A 17,123-nucleotide genomic window follows, 5' to 3' on the forward strand; every position below is an offset into this window, starting at 1 on the left:
AAGGTGAGCGTCACTGAAGTTGAAACGTGTAATAACAATTTTGTGATCAGATTTAACAAGAGTACCCCCATAACTTCGAGAATTCACTAAAAGTTTCTTCAATCGACTGCTACATAGGACATAGTCAATTTGAGAGTAGTAGGGCAAAGTGCGATGTGAGTTTTTAGGAGCTGAGTAGTCTTTCATAAAACCAATTCTTGTTGTTATATGACGGACAGGGTGCTGGAAGCTAGTGTTGCAAGCAAAAAGTTTTTTATCAACAAGAAAATTAAGAAGATGCTCTCCATTTGAATTCCTCTTTCCAGACCCATACATACCCATAAAGTCATTATACCCGAAAACAATATCTGAATGAGACAATTTACCGAGTCGAGAGTTGAAATCTCCAAGAATATATAAGTCCCAACTTGATGGGATATCAACAGCTTTGCCAAGAAACTTGTAGAAATAATCACGTCTCTGCGGATACTTATCACAATTTACTTGAGTGTGTCCATAGGCATTGATAACACGGCAAAGTCTTGGTTTACCTGATTTACTTGGTATCTCAAGATCTAGATAAGCAACCCTGTCACTGATACTGTTGTAACACTTGATGTAGTTGGTATAGACTGAATTTACAAGAAAACCAATACCTGCTTGCCACTTATTGTCAAATTGCTGAAAGTTTATGAAGCGATATTTGTGTGATTTCCCATCATCATCTGTAAAATGCAAAACTGAATCCTCAAAGTGACGACATTTTGTTTCTTGCACAGCGAGAATGTCTATTTTACGATAATAGCAATCTCTCAAAAGTTCATCCCGTTTAACTGGAGAAGTAATACCCAGGACATTAAAAGTAGCTAGAGTGAAGATTAGTGCTGTGCTTCTTCTTTTGCGTTCTGATGTAGATAATCTACTCTGTACGTTGCCGCCAGAGCATCTACCGAAATCACTCGAACAGGCCATCCTTTTATTAAATTGTTTAAACTTCTTGGGAAGTGACAATGCAAGATGTTGATCTATTCCTACAGTCGATTAGTATCGATATAATAAACAGAAGGACATGTTTTTTTCTTCAATACTCAAAAGACTGCCTAGTTGGAGTAGAGACTAGTTCCAGCCATGGCATGTTTCGAACTTTGATGCCAAAACATTAAAAGCAATAAATGAAGTATGAGAATCAAAATCATTAACATTAGTTATAGGTGAAAAATTATAGTTTGTATTGTAGTTGGAAGTTAACAAATAAGAAACAAGCACAAATGAGGTAGGCATGCTTTTTTATGAACAAACTTTTTAGATGGTTTGTGAAATCGCGGTAAAATTAACAATTATTTTGCACTAAAACTAACCGTACTGTATATTTATCTATCTGAACTTAAATTCACCAAGATTAAATAGCAATGAAATTGTATCAAATTTTCTTCAAAGCAAAATTTAAACAGAATACTCATTACTCAAACTGTAATAAAAAGTTCATAAATCAAGTTTTTCTTAATAAAGCACTAGCACAGTTTCAGATAAACAACAGTCCAAATTATAACTTGTAAAGTTCCCGGAATGCTGACAAAGAATGCAACAGCTCATCTGCGTTTGACTGCAGCTATCCCCGCAGCTAACACAGCCCCTGCAACCAACAGTCCTCCTGTCAGAGCCACTGCTCCCCCACCTGTAGTACCAGGGGGCGTTAGAAAACCAGTTATTTTCAAGTTTCAAGGCAAAGAGGGAATAAATATATAATTCGACTGTGAACATAATGATTGATAATTACCAGAACTCTGTGGACATCATTACATAACGATCAATATTGGAAAGCTTTTTTAAATAGAATTAGAAGTGGATATATGATGGCCTAATATGAAATTGTAAAATACTGGATCTGGCCACACAACTAATATAAGTTTCTACTCGGTACATGGCAAATTATTACATACCTAGAACTGCAGCCCCAATCATAGCGTCCTTCTTTCTCTTCTTTTTGATAATCTCCAGAAGCTGAGTAGCCTGCTGGTTTCCGGGTTCCATTTCTAACACTCTCTGACAAAACTTCATGGCAGGAGTGTAATTGTGCAGCCTGAGTTGGGTTTAAATAAATATGTCATATTATAAATTGAAGACCAAGATATCAAACATTTCTAAAATTGCATTTTTCAGTTTTCGGTTTTAAAGAAAAGTTATATTAGTAAGGTTCTTATCTATCAGCACCTTTTAGCAATATTATTCAGTTCGCTTGAATGTCTTCTAAGATGTTTTTTTTGGTGTATTTTTGATTTCGAAGCGTGTTTTATTTTGTTTATTTGTTTTCTTATTCATTAAACAATTTTGAAGAGGATCATATTTCATATCATATTGCATGTTTTATAAGACCTGTAATGCCCAACTGCAAGATAATATACAAAGTCTCTTTGATCAACTCCACTTTGGCACAGTTCCTCTAACAATCGTATCCCTGAGCGTTGATCGATTAAATTAGAAGATCTTATTTTAAATCGAATTTCTTTGAAGTATTAATGACTAGTCACTAGCATGTAATACTATCTATATCATAATACATCGGTGTTGATTTAAGGGAATGGAAATAAATGAATTGATAATCTTATATATAAATTTTCATTGAAACAAGATGTCACAGAACGTATTCAGCTGTCAAAATTTAAAGCAAGCACTAAACACAGTTTTTTAAATACCTGGCAACTTGGTGACTTACCTTTACGAATATCATTGTCGTACGGTGATTTTACCAAAACATAAGCATATCCAAACTGTGTCTGGCTCGAAACTACTGGTTTACTTTGCAGTTCTTCGTTGTACAACCTACAGTATTTTTGATGATGATGGTGAAAAATCAAGAAGATTTTATACAAATATTTGATTGATATGAGCTTAGAATAAGTTGAACATAATTTAATGTGAACCAAAATACATATTGAGTTTCAGGTCGACATGATCTGTGATCTAGTACCTTTCATGCTCTATTATGTCACGTTCATCAACTGGAGCATCCAGGTCCTCGATGATATCGTCAAGCTGTGTCATGAACCTTGAGTGAAGTATTGGAGTATTATAACATCAGGATTAATATGAACCTTGACGCATATTCCAAGAAGAAGTAAATTACTTTATTTCGTTTCAATTTTTCTTATTTACATATTTGAAAGATTCTGCCCGATAGCTCAATAAGTAGCTCAAGTAAAACTATGTGTATTAAACTCAAAATGTTCCAAAACAGTCTCAACGAACATAAGTATTTACCATATAATACTAACCAGATAATATAACATCATTATTATCATGCTTTTAAACGTAAATTGATAATTCAGTAATCAGTATCCACGTTAAACACAAAATTCACGGAGACTGCCCCATTACTATTCACTGTCAAGCTGGATATCATATTGGAGTGATTATGGCTGCTGCAGATAAAATATGATTGCATTTTCGACGATTTAAAACAAATCTACAAATTTTGTAGTACCTTGAGTGAAGAATAAAATTATTCGGATATCATGTTTAAATTGCCGATGAAACCTTGGCACATATTTATTGGTTAAGTCTACAATTTTGTGTTTAAAATGTTTCACATTTAAATCGGCTGTATCTTCGCGTTCGGTTGGGATGGATATTTTGTATGCGATTAAAACTTTATTTCAAAGAATACTACTAGCTTCCTCACCTGTTACCACGGGCTTTCTAGTTATTATACATTATTGTATAATATACAATTTCGGGTATACAAGTAACAGTATTGTATTCTTGAAAATAAATGTTTTAGATAATAAGCTTGTATCATAATCTTCACGTTGAATTTAAAATTATTGCTACATAGCATTAAAGAATAAAGATGCCCGTCAAATTGAAAAAATATCGAAATAAAAGTTGTTTAATATAAAAAAGTTGTTCAATATAAAAGTTGTTTAATATGAAATGAAATGAAATGAAATGAAATGAAATGAAATGAAATGAAATGAAATGAAATGAAATGAAATGAAATGAAATGAAATAAAATGAAATGAAATGAAATAAAATGAAATGAAATGAAATGAAATGAGGTATTTATATATTCCGCTCATATGATCAACCAACAACACAAGGAAGGTGGTTAACCATGTCAGAGCGGCTGACTGTGAGTGATGTGAGTATATGTGTAAAAATGAACAAGAGTATACCTTAGTTCCCAAAAATTTGTGTGCCATTATATTGAGCACAATTTATTTGAGCCCGAAAAGTTTGGGCAGAAAATTTGAACTCATTTGGGCGACCGAAAATTTGGGCACAAATTCTTCGAAAAATAAACGATTTTCCACTAAAATTTCAGAACAAGTAGATATTTGCCTTAGTTCATTATTATTCCTTATTATTCCAGTCATTTTGCTTGCAATTTTAAGCATGTAGGTGGTAGTCTGAGTTGTTTCACATTATGAAATTTACGATCTGCCCAGTAACTACTAAAAAATACAGTGATGATGGCACAGTACAAAATGATAGATATACAATAGTGATATTTAGTCTCTCAATCAGATAGTTTAGTCTACTTACACTCAGCATATCTTATCATACCCCTTTCACATACAATTATCATTATGACGCCTCGCCAGATGGTCGAAAGGTTTGACCAGTGTCCAGTTCTTTGAGAAAATCCTTCTTCCCCACATAGAATCAGTTCGAGCCTCCATCAACAACCCTGAGCAGAAAGCGCTACTGATATCAGATGTGTTTCGGGCCCAACACACACAGACACTAAAAGATCTGATGACAGCCAACAACTGCATCCTACAGAAAGTTCCAGCTAATATGACCCATCATCTACAGCCCCTGGACATATCTATCAATGGACTGGCTAAGAAATTCTTGCGCAATAAGTACGAAGATTGGTACGCGAAAAACATAGTGTGTCAGCTCAATGGAGGAGTTTCATCAGACAATGTGAAAATTGATACCCGCTTGACAGTGATCCGTGAAGTCCACGCTCGTTGGATCAACGAACTTTTTGTTAAAAGGGAGGCCAGATGACATAAGGAAAGGCTTTGAGAAGTCAGGTATAACTGATGCTTGTAGATCAGACTTTACGGTGGATAATAATCCATTTGCAGATCTTGTTTAAATCTCTAGCTATCCGTACCTCTAGCCATTTGTTTCATTAGTAGCTGTTAGCTATTCCAGTTATTTCTATTCATTTAAAATATAAGCCTTTTTACTTGGTCAAGCCATGAATGACAGATTAGAAAACTAAAATTTCAAATATTATTTCACTTGGATATGAAGAAAAAGCCATTTTTCTATAGATTTCAGGGCCACAGGCCAAATGCCAAAAGTTTGGTTAGCAAAAAATTTAGCAGACGGAAAAGATTTATGCAATTAATTTGGTCTGCAACAAATTTGGGCGAGAGGCCCGCTCAAATTTTTTGTCGCCCAAATTTTTGGGAATTAAGGTAACTCAGTATAAGGCTAAGACAAAATTAAAACATCTTTTATTGTAAACCACACACAAACTAAAAAGAAGCAGAGACCATACAGTACATGTAGGTATAATAAAGGTTAGTACAGTGACATATCAACCAAAAAGAGAAACATATCCTAGAAAGGTAGAGATCTAGACATAAAATGAAGTGCAGTAAGAAAAATAAGTACAAAAAACAAAATATAATCATAAATCTTAAATTGTAAGTAAAAAATTCATTTAATTTATGTTAAATAACACAATGTAATTAATAAACACACAATGTATATATAAATAACACAATGTAATTAAATAAATATGTATAAGAAAGTAAAAAACAGCTGTTAACTTGTTAAATTCAGAGCCGATAATTACTATAAACCACACATTTTAAAGTAAGTAACTGAAAATTCGTCGAAAGAGAGAGAGAGAGAGAGAGAGAGAGAGAGAGAGAGAGAGAGAGAGAGAGAGAGAGAGAGAGAGAGAGAGAGAGATCATCTCATTGGGTAATATATTTCTCGATTATTTTATACAATTTATACATAAGATAGATTCCGATCTTGCGATTTTTGAGTATCTTATGTGACGTGTTCTCTCACATTAGATAATTGACACTTCAGTTCATATAAATCCGTTTAACGAATAATAGTCCGTCTGTGCTGGTGCAGAAGCCCATGATTTCTGTCCACTTTCCAGATTAAGCAACATGACCTCAGCACAGTCTGCAGTTACACGTCATGTTTTGGAAGTACCTTTGTATCTAGATTCTAGGTAAACTCCCGTCTCTAATTCCTTCCATAAGAAGAATGCAGTGAATCCAGCATTTTGATAATTCTGCCTGACCACTGTAGTCAAGATACAGACCGTCCGCAGACAAATGTCTTTGTTTAAACCTGACGTTGTCAAAGAATTCGATATTGTCATAATCCTGTGAACATTTCAACATAAGTTTATTGAAACTGCCGATCGTCTTGTTAATATTTAAATAGTTTGAATTGCTTCCTTTCCACTTTAGGCTGGTCAGTGTGGTCACAGACTCAAAAATAAATCGAGTTTTTGGAAACCGCACTATAAAGTTTCTCACATGATCATGTAACCTTCTAGCACGTAGTCTCTTTCTTATAATGTCATATATTCCAGCAGAAATGAGAACTATATCCGCCTTGTAGACTTCTTGAGAATATCTGTCGAGGTCTTCCAGATAAAGGACTGTATGCTTGTAAGCAATGATAGGCTCATAAAGCTGTGAGCAGTCAAAGCTATCATTTTTGCTGTCACATAGAATCAGAACTGTCTTACTCTTAGAAGTGGGAATGGAGCGAGAAGGAACGAGGTCAGTCTTGCGATGTCTATTGTGCGACAAAGAATGGACAGGCGTTGATGATATAATATTGCTTTGCCGAACTTCAATAGTCTTAACATGTGGCTTCAGGATATCCAGTATCTCTTTGTACAGCTCATTAGGTTCATCGTCAGAACATATCAATATGATAGAACAATAAACCCTGGCTCTGGACACCCCCACATAAATATGAGCAAGTATGTTCATGAGGGAATGCTGCAAACTGTTAGATGAATGAGCTGTGTCTTTAGATTGTGGAGAAGACAAATCGATGATGAGAACGGCACAGGGGAACTCTATCGAAACAGCATATTTAACATAATCAACAAAATTTTCTGTTATGTCAAAGTTTTTCAGCCCTTCTGATTCAGCTGCCAGGTTCACTGTACTCCTGATGTCGTCAAACCATTGTTTGCTTGCAGCTGGCGTTAGGTCATCAGAAATATGGAGATATACTGTAATAACAGCAAGTTTGCAATCATCAAGAGCAGCAGCTTCATACGATCTATGTATCAGTTTCAACTCCTTTCTAACAATTTTAGTCATCCTATCTTCCGCCAGATTTGATTCCTTCCCAACGACACAATACAGTTTCGTGATGAATCCTTGGATATAGTGATTGAAACCTTGGCGTGGTAGAATCTGCTGTAATTTTACATGATCTACTCCACTCTTATCGAGAAATTTCTCTATTAAGTCCATTAGAAGGGTGGCTATGCCATGGTGATTCCTGAGGTTTCCAGAGAGAGAGATGTCTCTATGTTTAACACAAAGGTCAATAACACGATCGAATGTTCCCTCAGCCTTGTGCAATAGATATTTTCCCCAAAAGCCAAATTGAACGGTCTGCATCAAATCGCAACTGATCCACAGGGAACTAGGTTTCTGGTCGATGTCACAGACATTAGTTGATAACATATCAAACAGGAAATCAGTGCTCGAAGATGGCAGCATCCATGTAGATGGCCTAGAATTGTAGCTCTCCGACATTTTTTGTGCGAAAGAGCTATGAAAGTCATCACAGAATATGTGCCATCTTTTATCTTTAAGCATTCTTAGAAAACGTTCCTGCATTGAGACTACAAATTTCCTCCTTAAATCAAATTCAAAGTGGAAATTAGGCCGCACGAATATTACTACCTTTTCTGTGCATCCCTCCATTTTGTCAGAAAGTAGAGTACTGAGATCATCATTATCTTTATGTTCACGAATATCACCCAAAAGATCCTTAATGTCCACGGTTACCGAGTCATTAAATTGTTTGACAATCTTCATGAAATATTCGGCAGTATCTCTCCAAGGTAGCAACATAAGGATCTGTTCATTTTCTCCCATGCACTCCAACAATTTTAGAATCCTAGCATACATCATTAAAGTCTTTCCAGAACCTGCAGATCCATTCACAAAAATATAAGGCTCCTCAAAAATAATGGGATTATCTTTTTGTGATTCTAAAAGTTTGTTTTGTTCTCGAGTAATATACTGTATACCATAGAGGTGGTCGGCAAAGATACTTTTATATGTCTTGGGTACGGGCACTATATTTTCAGCTCGATTTTTTGCATTGAGGTAAATTTCTTGGCATTTCAGTCTCTCATTGATGTCATTTATCGTGTAGCCTACTAGCTGACATTCATTAAAACTGTCTTTCAATCCACTGCAATTGTTTAGCCAAATACCTGTCAGTAGAACTTCGATATCCGATTCAGGTTGCCTGTTACCGAAGTCCGTTGCATACCTACGCAATCTATAACTCAAGTTATGGACATCTTTTTTCCACAAAATCGGAATGTCGCTGCGTTCAACAAAATCTTGTTTACTCTCAAGATCTTCTTCATTAACATGTGGAAATGCACAAAATTTCAAGTAGCAGGGTTTTTCATGGTTTTGGTTTGAAATGCCATTCAGGAATACTCCAAATCTTTCCAGTTGATTTGCTGCAGCATGGTATGCTTTCTTGTAGGGTACATATTTATTAGATTTCGGTCGTTTAACCTCGATACACATCACAACATTGTTCGGAAAAATTACTATAAAGTCATGTTCCCCCTCTGTTGCTTGTACTGCATCACCCACAAAAGCTTTCCATTGATCAATAGAATACTTGAAGCTATGTAGTACAGTGATTTGTTGATTACACATCTCAAGAGCTCGGTAAACATCACACTCCGCTTCGTAGTCAACACGTTTTGAATCATAATCATTTTTTCTGTTTGTTTTTAAGTCTTTTTCTGAGTAACAGTCCACTTGTTTCTGTTTTGGTGCTGGAGGTAGCATGAGTGGCTCAATATCTGTCAAAAGATTAACTTGGGAGCTGTACGACTCAAAGTATTGCTTACCAATATCAGCTAGAGTATGTAGAGTAGTTGAAGTAGAAGTCCCTGGAGATGAGGATGACATAGGTGTCTGTTTGTCGTCCATTCTGACATAGAAATCATGAGTAAGAAACATTATACTATCTTTAAAAGAAATAAAGTATTATGACGATATACAATCCATAAATTGATATATTAAAACACCTTATTAATACACGGCCAAGGTGTCATCAATACTATTAAACAAGTTATTATCATGATCGCGCAGCTACAGATAAAAACATTGATCTAATCAACTTTTATCTTAGAATTTTTGCTAATTGTGAAGTAACTAAGAAAGAAAAACTTATTTACCACAAAACAATCAATACATAATGTTATATTCATAAATAAATTCAAATTTCAATCTCAATCACATATACAGTACGCCACGCACACAGCCTGCACCTAATTCTTAGGTGCAGCTTTAGGCGCCACACACTATTTAATTGTTATCTTACAATTACATGTCGCATTTCTTAATTAATAGAGCCAAAATTTCAGAAGCAAAATAATTTAAAAGATATTTCTGTTGTTCGCGCAGTACAGTCTGTGAGCACTGCGGTCTAATTAAAATAATAATTGCTCAGAGATTCTAAAAACTGCACGCTCATTATTTGTGATTGAGCGTGCGCCTCTGTGAACAGCAGTACCGCTCAAGCATGAAGTACTGAGCAGTACTTTAATCAATTATATGTAGTAGCAGCAACATGTCGAACTTTAAAGTGGTGTCAAGACTCAAGAGACTAAAATAATTATTACTTTGATTGAAATAAATTTTCGTGCACATACAGAATGAATGGTTAATAATTTAATATATATGTAGACCAAGGTCTGTGCACGGGATGCTTCCTGGAAGAATCCAGTTCTTTTAGCGGGGCACCCTACCTAAAGCCAAATTGAGATATAATAATCATATTAAGTATATTATATTAAAAGTGGTAAATCGGGTGCTAGTAAAGCTCTTGCAGGCAACTGGCTCCTTTTGCCAACTGCTTTTGGTTTAAGCGCTGTCTCACATTTGGAACTGGCACTGGTATAATTGTAATATCCTACGAAGTCAGCATGCTATATTATTTTGCAAAACTCGTTTAATATCTTGACAATATTTAAAGTTTATGGTTTTAGGTTTAGGCGCGGCGCACCGCTTATATGTTATATATATATATTCAGCTTCTGTTTTCAGCGATGTGTTGCTACACACTGTATAGCATGTGGGTCAAGCGCGGTGCCGCGCCCAAGCAGCAAAAGAGTTATTTATTTTAAAATTTATTTTTGTATCTCAAAAAATGATGTAAAGTTTTTAATATGACGTAGAATTAAAGCTATTTCCGTACAGCCTAAGTGCTAAGCATGCTCGTTAGAAAAACTATGAACAATGAACATAACATGCTAGCTTTCTTTATTTTTGTAAGTCGCGTCGGCTGACATCTTGGGTTGTACTGGATGTAACAAGTTTATTATCGGATGTCTACTTATATTTATTATGATATCATTATTCATTGTAATGGCAATAAAATTTAAATTTTGTTTTACTTAAAAAAAAATTTTGTTTTACTTATTCCTAGGGAAATAATCAGAAGTCGAATACCAATCAAATAATATGATATATAGGAGTAGTAACCATATTTACTATGCAAAATGCCCCAACCACATAGTGTAAATTTATATAGAATTCAATTATTCAATTCGCGATTTTGACACCACTTGGAGGTCTTTTGGGCACTAACATTCTTGTTCCTGAGCCAATTTAAGGCCATTTAAGCATTTGAACCAGTCAAAAAAGTTTAAGTTGTACATCTTTTAAAGGTTTTGAGGAAATTTGTGTTAAAGTTGATGCCGTGGAGTCAGTAAAATGGTACGGGGATACAGAGGGCGTTCAGGAGTCCGTGGACGCCCTAAAATTATTATCTGGTAGCTGGTGCTTGAAAATAGAAATAGTGATTACTAATGGTATTCGGAAATATCTAACCGCAATATAAAGCTCTCTATTCATTCAAACGTTCGAATGTAAGCGCATGCATGATCTTAGTGAAATTTTGTGTTGTAGGGTGTCCAATCCTCGTTTGGACAACTAAGACCCGCAGTTTTCACGCATAGTTAATTGTAAACGGTACAAAGCACATCAAGCGCATCCACTACAGGTAATTTATATGATTTGGTTGTCCAGAACACCTTGCAATCTGAACTGTTATGATACTGCGCGGCTGAGATCTTACACATGTGTGTCCTGTTTCACTCATGTTATACGTTTTTGTTTTTGTTTATTTGCTGTCGCCTGTGACACATTACATACATGAGGCACTGTGGCCTGTGGGTAACTGTAATGTACGTTGGAATAATTTAATTAATTAATTAACTCTCTGCTATGGTAATGGTATTGTCAATTGTATGCAGTCATCGGTGAATAGACATCGGCAGTTTTGGGGGGGGGGGGGGGGGGGGGGGGTGGTGGGAGCTTGGGGCGGCCCTTAAGCTAAGATAGATAGCATTCCAAAAATAAGCATATCACAATTACATTATTAATTTACATTATCAAAAGTAAATGTTAAACATTAACCCAAAATTGCTTCATTATTATTCGCTGACAAACCGGAGAATATGTGCTGTCCAAACAGTAGAATATGTACTGAGATCGGTTCACAAGATTGCCATGGGAGGGGGGAGCGAAAATGTGCGATGCACCTTAACTGACACATGACAATGTCAATTCATTGCAGCTCGGCGCGGCACAGTATAGTAGCGCATTTCGCCGATCTAGCGAGTACGTGGCACAATAACGCATCGCACTACAACGATAAATGAAAGGAAAACAATATCTAAATTTGATTGCCATTATGATAAATAATAATATTATAATAAATGTAAATAGACATCCGATAAGTAAAAAAATGTAAGTAAAACACAATTCAAATTTAAGTAATAAACTAAAATTACTGTTAATCCAAGTTGAATTGCAATCAGCAGATGCGCGGCTTTTACGGTTATCTATAATATAATATGTATAATCTGTATTAATAAAGATCAAATCTCAAATTTGAATTCTTGATTCTTAAAATATGTGTATTTAAAAATAGTTTCTGTAATATAATTTTGTCATACGTTGTATGACCCGCCGCGCACGAAGTGCGCGGCTCCCCCCACTATAGTGAAGCGACCGTGGGGGTCACCACGTGATACAAATATAATTAATAATAGGTGTCATGAATTGGCACAGCATTTTTCGTTTCTGATTTTGATTAATTTGGTACCAAACGTTGTATTATTACATTTAACTGAAAATTGTGTAGCACGATAACTTCGAACTGTATGTATGTGGGCCTTTTATGCATCGCAAAAATGTTTAATATGCCTATAACTCCTAAAATATTGAATATTTTTGGAATAGTTTTAACACAATTTTTTGTACCAAATTTTTAAATTTGTAATATTTGAAACATCAAATTAAAAAAATTGTTTTAAATTTTACACAACCTTCCAAAAATTTTGAAGATAATTTTCTTTTAAATCGTAAAATATTAATTAAGTTTTATCTCACTGGGTTGATTCTGATGCCATAATAATTAAGTGATAATAACTAAAACACAGGGGGCCCCCTAAGATTGCCCCCCCCCCCCGCACTGCGGGTAATTGCAGCAATTGTACCAACATTCATCTATTGGTACAAGGTGGGTTTTGTATCTGCCCCTTACGATGTAGAGGCTGTGGCAGCTGATAGGAAACCTTGTCAAGCTCTTTTGAACATCAGGTATTTCGATTAAAAAAAGCGGGGACTCCCAACCCATGAAACTGAGACACCTCGCAGCAAGTAGACCAAAGTGGCTCTTGCTTGTGAAGGGTGTATTAACTACCCGCCGAGGCGGTGGGTTGGGAGTCCCTCCTGGGATCATTTCGTCCGTAAAATTTTACACATTATAAAAGCTACAATAAGTTATCTATAAAATTTACATAAACAAACTTAAGAGACCTCAAAGCTCGTCTTCTGAGGAATGAGATTGAAGGATACATCATCCAGTCCAAGGTGCTGGTATTTCGATTAATCGTAGATATGCCTCTGGTTCAAAATAATGTTTATTGAATTATAGAATTCTAGTTTTGGCGAGGAGGCCTTGGCAGATTTCCAGGTATTCACGAATTCTTCCCTTATATTATGACTGATTTGGGTGGAGAGCTTATATTTTAAGGAAGATGAGTGGAGAAGTTGTATTTGGTGAAAAGCTTGATGGTATAATAATCTCAAAAAACATATTAAAAGTATATTGTATAATGTAAGGGAAAATTTAACAAAAAAGGCGCCAGTACCAAGAGATAAACCCTTTCCGCAATATAGGTCCTGGGTAAACCAGTAGAAATCCTGGGTAAACCAGTAGAAATAAAGGATTATAAAGGAAAAGAAGAAGAAGAAAATGTTTAAGTGGACATCATCAGCAAATGACTTGGCTATCGGGTTTGGGGGTCTAACACCTGTACCGATATTAACTTGCCAAGCCCCCCTAGCAATCACTCGTCACACAGGGATGTCAAAGTGCAAAGAAACTGCTGCTAACTGCTGCTAACTTCTAAAGAACAAAGAGGGAGTATCCTGGACCCCGAAATCCACCACTTTTCTGTACTTTCAGAGGTACCAATGTGGCAGGAAACCAGGGCTCATGCTGCCGCTGAGCTAAAGCTGAGCTAATACTTTCAACACTACTATATAACAAATAATTTGAGTTCAGGGATGGCAAACAAGGACGGGCAAACGGGGCACACTGATAGTGCCCCAGCCAGTACAGAACATGTAGAGACCAACGGACAAGCTGAAGAAGAAAGTACTAACGAACCTGTGTATAATCAGAAAGTATTAAACTCAACCAATTCTATCAAACCTCAATCATCTTCTTCGAGATATGACTTTCGGCGCCACATCAGAACAGAGAAACCCTTGTTAAATAGACCTCAAGTCCTAGAAGTAAACATCAATCATAAAACAAGAGTTGATAAGAAGAAAAAATGTAGACCAAATGAGAAGGAGAAGATAGATGACATATGTCCTATATGTAAAACCAGAGTTGAATGGCATGTAGATGCTTTGCAGTGTGAGGAGTGCGAGGTTTGGATTCATAAGGACTGCTTGTGTATGAGTGATGAAGAGTATGAGGATCATAAAACCAGTGAAGATGATGAATGGTACTGTGACTGCTGCCAGTTGAATAGATCAAATAATTTGACGTGGGGTACCATTGCATGGTTGGGGAAGGGTGTATACGGTCAGAACTTACGGGGATATATGATGAAATTATTACGTGGTGTAGGAATTTGTTTATGGTGCCAAGGGGTAAGAGTGGGGAGAAGTTTATCAAAGAGTTGACACGACTTTTGTACCTGTTTGTGAATAAAACGGCCTGGGAGAGTCTTTCATTGCAGCTAGTCCATATATTTATCCCTATTATGTTACAGAAGCCTTCATCTAAGTCAAAAGCTAGAGACAATGCCAAGTACCTGGTAGATAGACTAGAAAAGTGGAAGGATGGCGACCTCAATTCCCTCATGGATGAGGCTCGTGTCATCCAGGAGAAGCTAAAACGAAAGAAAAAGTCTGAAGATCCATCGAAAATGAAATGCTTTAGTAGGTTAATGATGGTGGGTAAAGTATGTCAGGCCATGAAGCTCATCAACAACGAAAACTCAGTTGTTGGGGTACACACATTAAATAGAAAGATAAAGAGTCTATTACAAGAGAAACATCCTAAAGCTGAGACACCTCCAGCTGATATCCTTCTACCTATAACAGCGCCTCAGGCACAGTCGGTGATATTTGCTGAAATATCGACAGAGCTAGTTGAGAAAGCGGCACTCCATGTTAAGGGCTCCGGTGGCCCAACCCATTTGGATGCAGATGGGTGGAAGCACATCTTGTGCTCTAAAGCGTATGGGAAACTTCCTTTTCAACTCTGCGGTGCAATAGCTGAATTTGCAAAGCGTTTGTGTGTAGAGGATGTTAACCCAGACAGTCTGAATGAGTTTGTGGCCTGTAGACTGGTACCACTGAATAAGGGTGACGATAAGAGAGGTAATCCTGGTGTAAGGCCGGTGGGGGTAGGAGAGGTTCTTCGGCGTATTGTTGGCAAGGTGGTTATTGGGGTAATTAAGGATGATATACAAGAGGCTGCAGGACCTCTTCAGTCATGTGCTGGGCTAGAGTCAGGCATTGAGGCATCCATCAGAGCAGTTAAGAGGACATGGGAAGATCCTAAGACAGAGGCAGTGCTTCTTGTTGATGCTGATAATGCGTTTAACAGGCTTAATCGCAAAGCAGCTATTCACAACATTAGGCAGCTATGTCCTCCGTTTCACCAATACCTGAAAAACACCTATCAGAAATCAGCCAAACTCATTGTCAACGACACATATTCGTGTGAGATAATTTACTCTGATGAAGGGGCAACACAAGGGGATGTGGCCGCAATGGCAGAGTATGCTATCGGTATTCGTCCTCTTATCAACATCCTGGCCAGCGTGACAAAGTTAGGAGAATTGATGCAAGCGTGGTATGCAGATGACTCTGCAGCAGCAGGTACCCTGAAGAAACTCCGGCTGTGGTGGGATTTACTCAGTGTAAACGGTCCTAAGTTAGGCTACTTCCCTAAAGCAGTGAAGACTATTCTTATCTTAAAAGAAAAATCGCTACTACCAGCAGCCACGTTTTTATTTGGAGAGACTGGTATAGAGATCACATGTGATGGGGAGCGTCATCTGGGAGCAGTGATAGGTGGAGAGGAGGCTAGAGAGACATATGTAAAAAAGAAAGTAGAGAAATGGGTGAAGGATGTAGAAGAGTTGTCAGATATTGCCCTCGATGAACCTCAGGCAGCCCTATCAGGGTATACCAAAGCCCTATGTCATCGGTGGACCTTTGTGATGCGTACCATCCAAGACACTAAAGACCTCTTCATCCCATTGGAGAAGTGTATAAGAGAAAAGTTCATCCCTGCAATTATTGGTAGGAATGTGTCTGATCTGCACAGGAGAATGTTTGCGCTACCTGTAAGATTAGGGGGGCTTGGTATTGTTAATCCAGTAGAGATCGCGGAGAAGGAATACCAGACGTCACTTAAGATAACTGAGGAGCTGGTTGACCTTATCTATCACCAGGAGACATCCCTGATGAAGTTGGATAAAATTAAGATAAAGGGCAGAGTAGATTGCCTCAAGTTAGTTAAAGAATTACGCTTGAAGAAGGAGCTTGCTGAGATAATGAGTGAAGTGGATGAGAATACCAGGGAGTCATTGCAGCTGGTACAAGAGCATGGGTCAGGAGCTTGGCTAACATGTCTCCCCATTCAACAGCTAGGGTATGCTTACAGCAAGCAAGACTTCAGAGATGCTGTTCATCTCCGGTATGGTTGGGACATCCCTAACACCCCAAGATTCTGCGATTGCGGAGCCAAGAATGATCACAATCATATCCTCAACTGTAAGAGAGGGGGGTATGTGAACTACCGTCATAATAACGTGAGAGACTCCGTTGCTGAATACCTTAGGCTGGTGACCAAGGATGTGAGGATTGAGCCCCTTTTAACACCTATAGAATCGGCCAACTTCCAACAAAAGGGCAACAATGCTGATAAGGCTAGGCTTGATATATCAGCAAGAGGAGTGTGGAGCACATTTGAGAGGACTTTCTTTGATGTGCGCATTTTCAATCCTAAATCGCCTACATATCAAGGAAAGACCATGCCACAGCTCTACACTCTGCACGAGAATGAGAAAAAGAACCAGTACATGAACCGAGTGCTACAATTGGAGAAAGGGTCATTCGTCCCCCTTGTATTTACCACTACAGGAGGAATGGCACCGGAGGCCAAGTGTTTCATAAGAAGACTTGCTGTGTTGATAGCCACCAAGACAAAGGAGGACTACAGCCAGGTGATGTGTAACATCAGGACACGCCTGAGCATGGATATAATGAGGAGTGTGCTAGTAGCAGTTAGAGGTGTACGTGGAAAGGCAAAGAAGGCATGGA

The 17,123-nt window shown here is 37.3% G+C and overlaps 2 protein-coding genes across 2 annotated transcripts in view; one reads left to right on the top strand and one right to left on the bottom strand.

The window, feature by feature from the left end:
- Positions 1–1,152: 1,152 nt before the first annotated feature.
- Positions 1,153–3,034, bottom strand: LOC134819782 (mitochondrial fission 1 protein-like). Its single transcript, XM_063829923.1, has 5 exons — positions 2,948–3,034; positions 2,693–2,799; positions 2,353–2,434; positions 1,920–2,059; positions 1,153–1,654 (listed from the first exon to the last, which is right to left on the bottom strand). The coding sequence occupies exons 1-5, from the start codon at positions 3,019–3,021 to the stop codon at positions 1,569–1,571; spliced, it is 489 nt and encodes a 162-aa protein (XP_063685993.1). The 5' UTR covers positions 3,022–3,034; the 3' UTR covers positions 1,153–1,568.
- Positions 3,035–14,317: 11,283 nt separating this feature from the next.
- Positions 14,318–17,123, top strand: part of LOC134819555 (dnaJ homolog subfamily C member 9-like) — a 114,755-nt gene continuing 111,949 nt past the window's right edge. The window contains exon 1 of the mRNA XM_063829550.1: positions 14,318–14,329. The gene's annotated coding sequence lies outside the window, so the exon portion shown is untranslated. The remainder of the gene's footprint in view (positions 14,330–17,123) is intronic.

This window comes from Bolinopsis microptera, chromosome 8 (assembly GCF_026151205.1).
Source record: "Bolinopsis microptera isolate Bmic1 chromosome 8, MBARI_Bmic_1.0, whole genome shotgun sequence".
NCBI classification, from domain to species: domain Eukaryota; kingdom Metazoa; phylum Ctenophora; class Tentaculata; order Lobata; family Bolinopsidae; genus Bolinopsis; species Bolinopsis microptera.

What these genes read in the sequence shown, in the direction of transcription:
- LOC134819782 (XM_063829923.1), bottom strand. Translation starts at nt 3,021, where the DNA reads ATGACACAGCTTGACGATATCATCGAGGACCTGGATGCTCCAGTTGAT. An exon ending in CTTGCAGTTGGGCATTACAG is followed by an intron (nt 2,060 to 2,352) that starts GTCTTATAAAAC and finishes AACCCAACTCAG; the next exon opens with GCTGCACAATTACACTCCTG. An exon ending in GATTGGGGCTGCAGTTCTAG is followed by an intron (nt 1,655 to 1,919) that starts GTATGTAATAAT and finishes CTGGTACTACAG; the next exon opens with GTGGGGGAGCAGTGGCTCTG.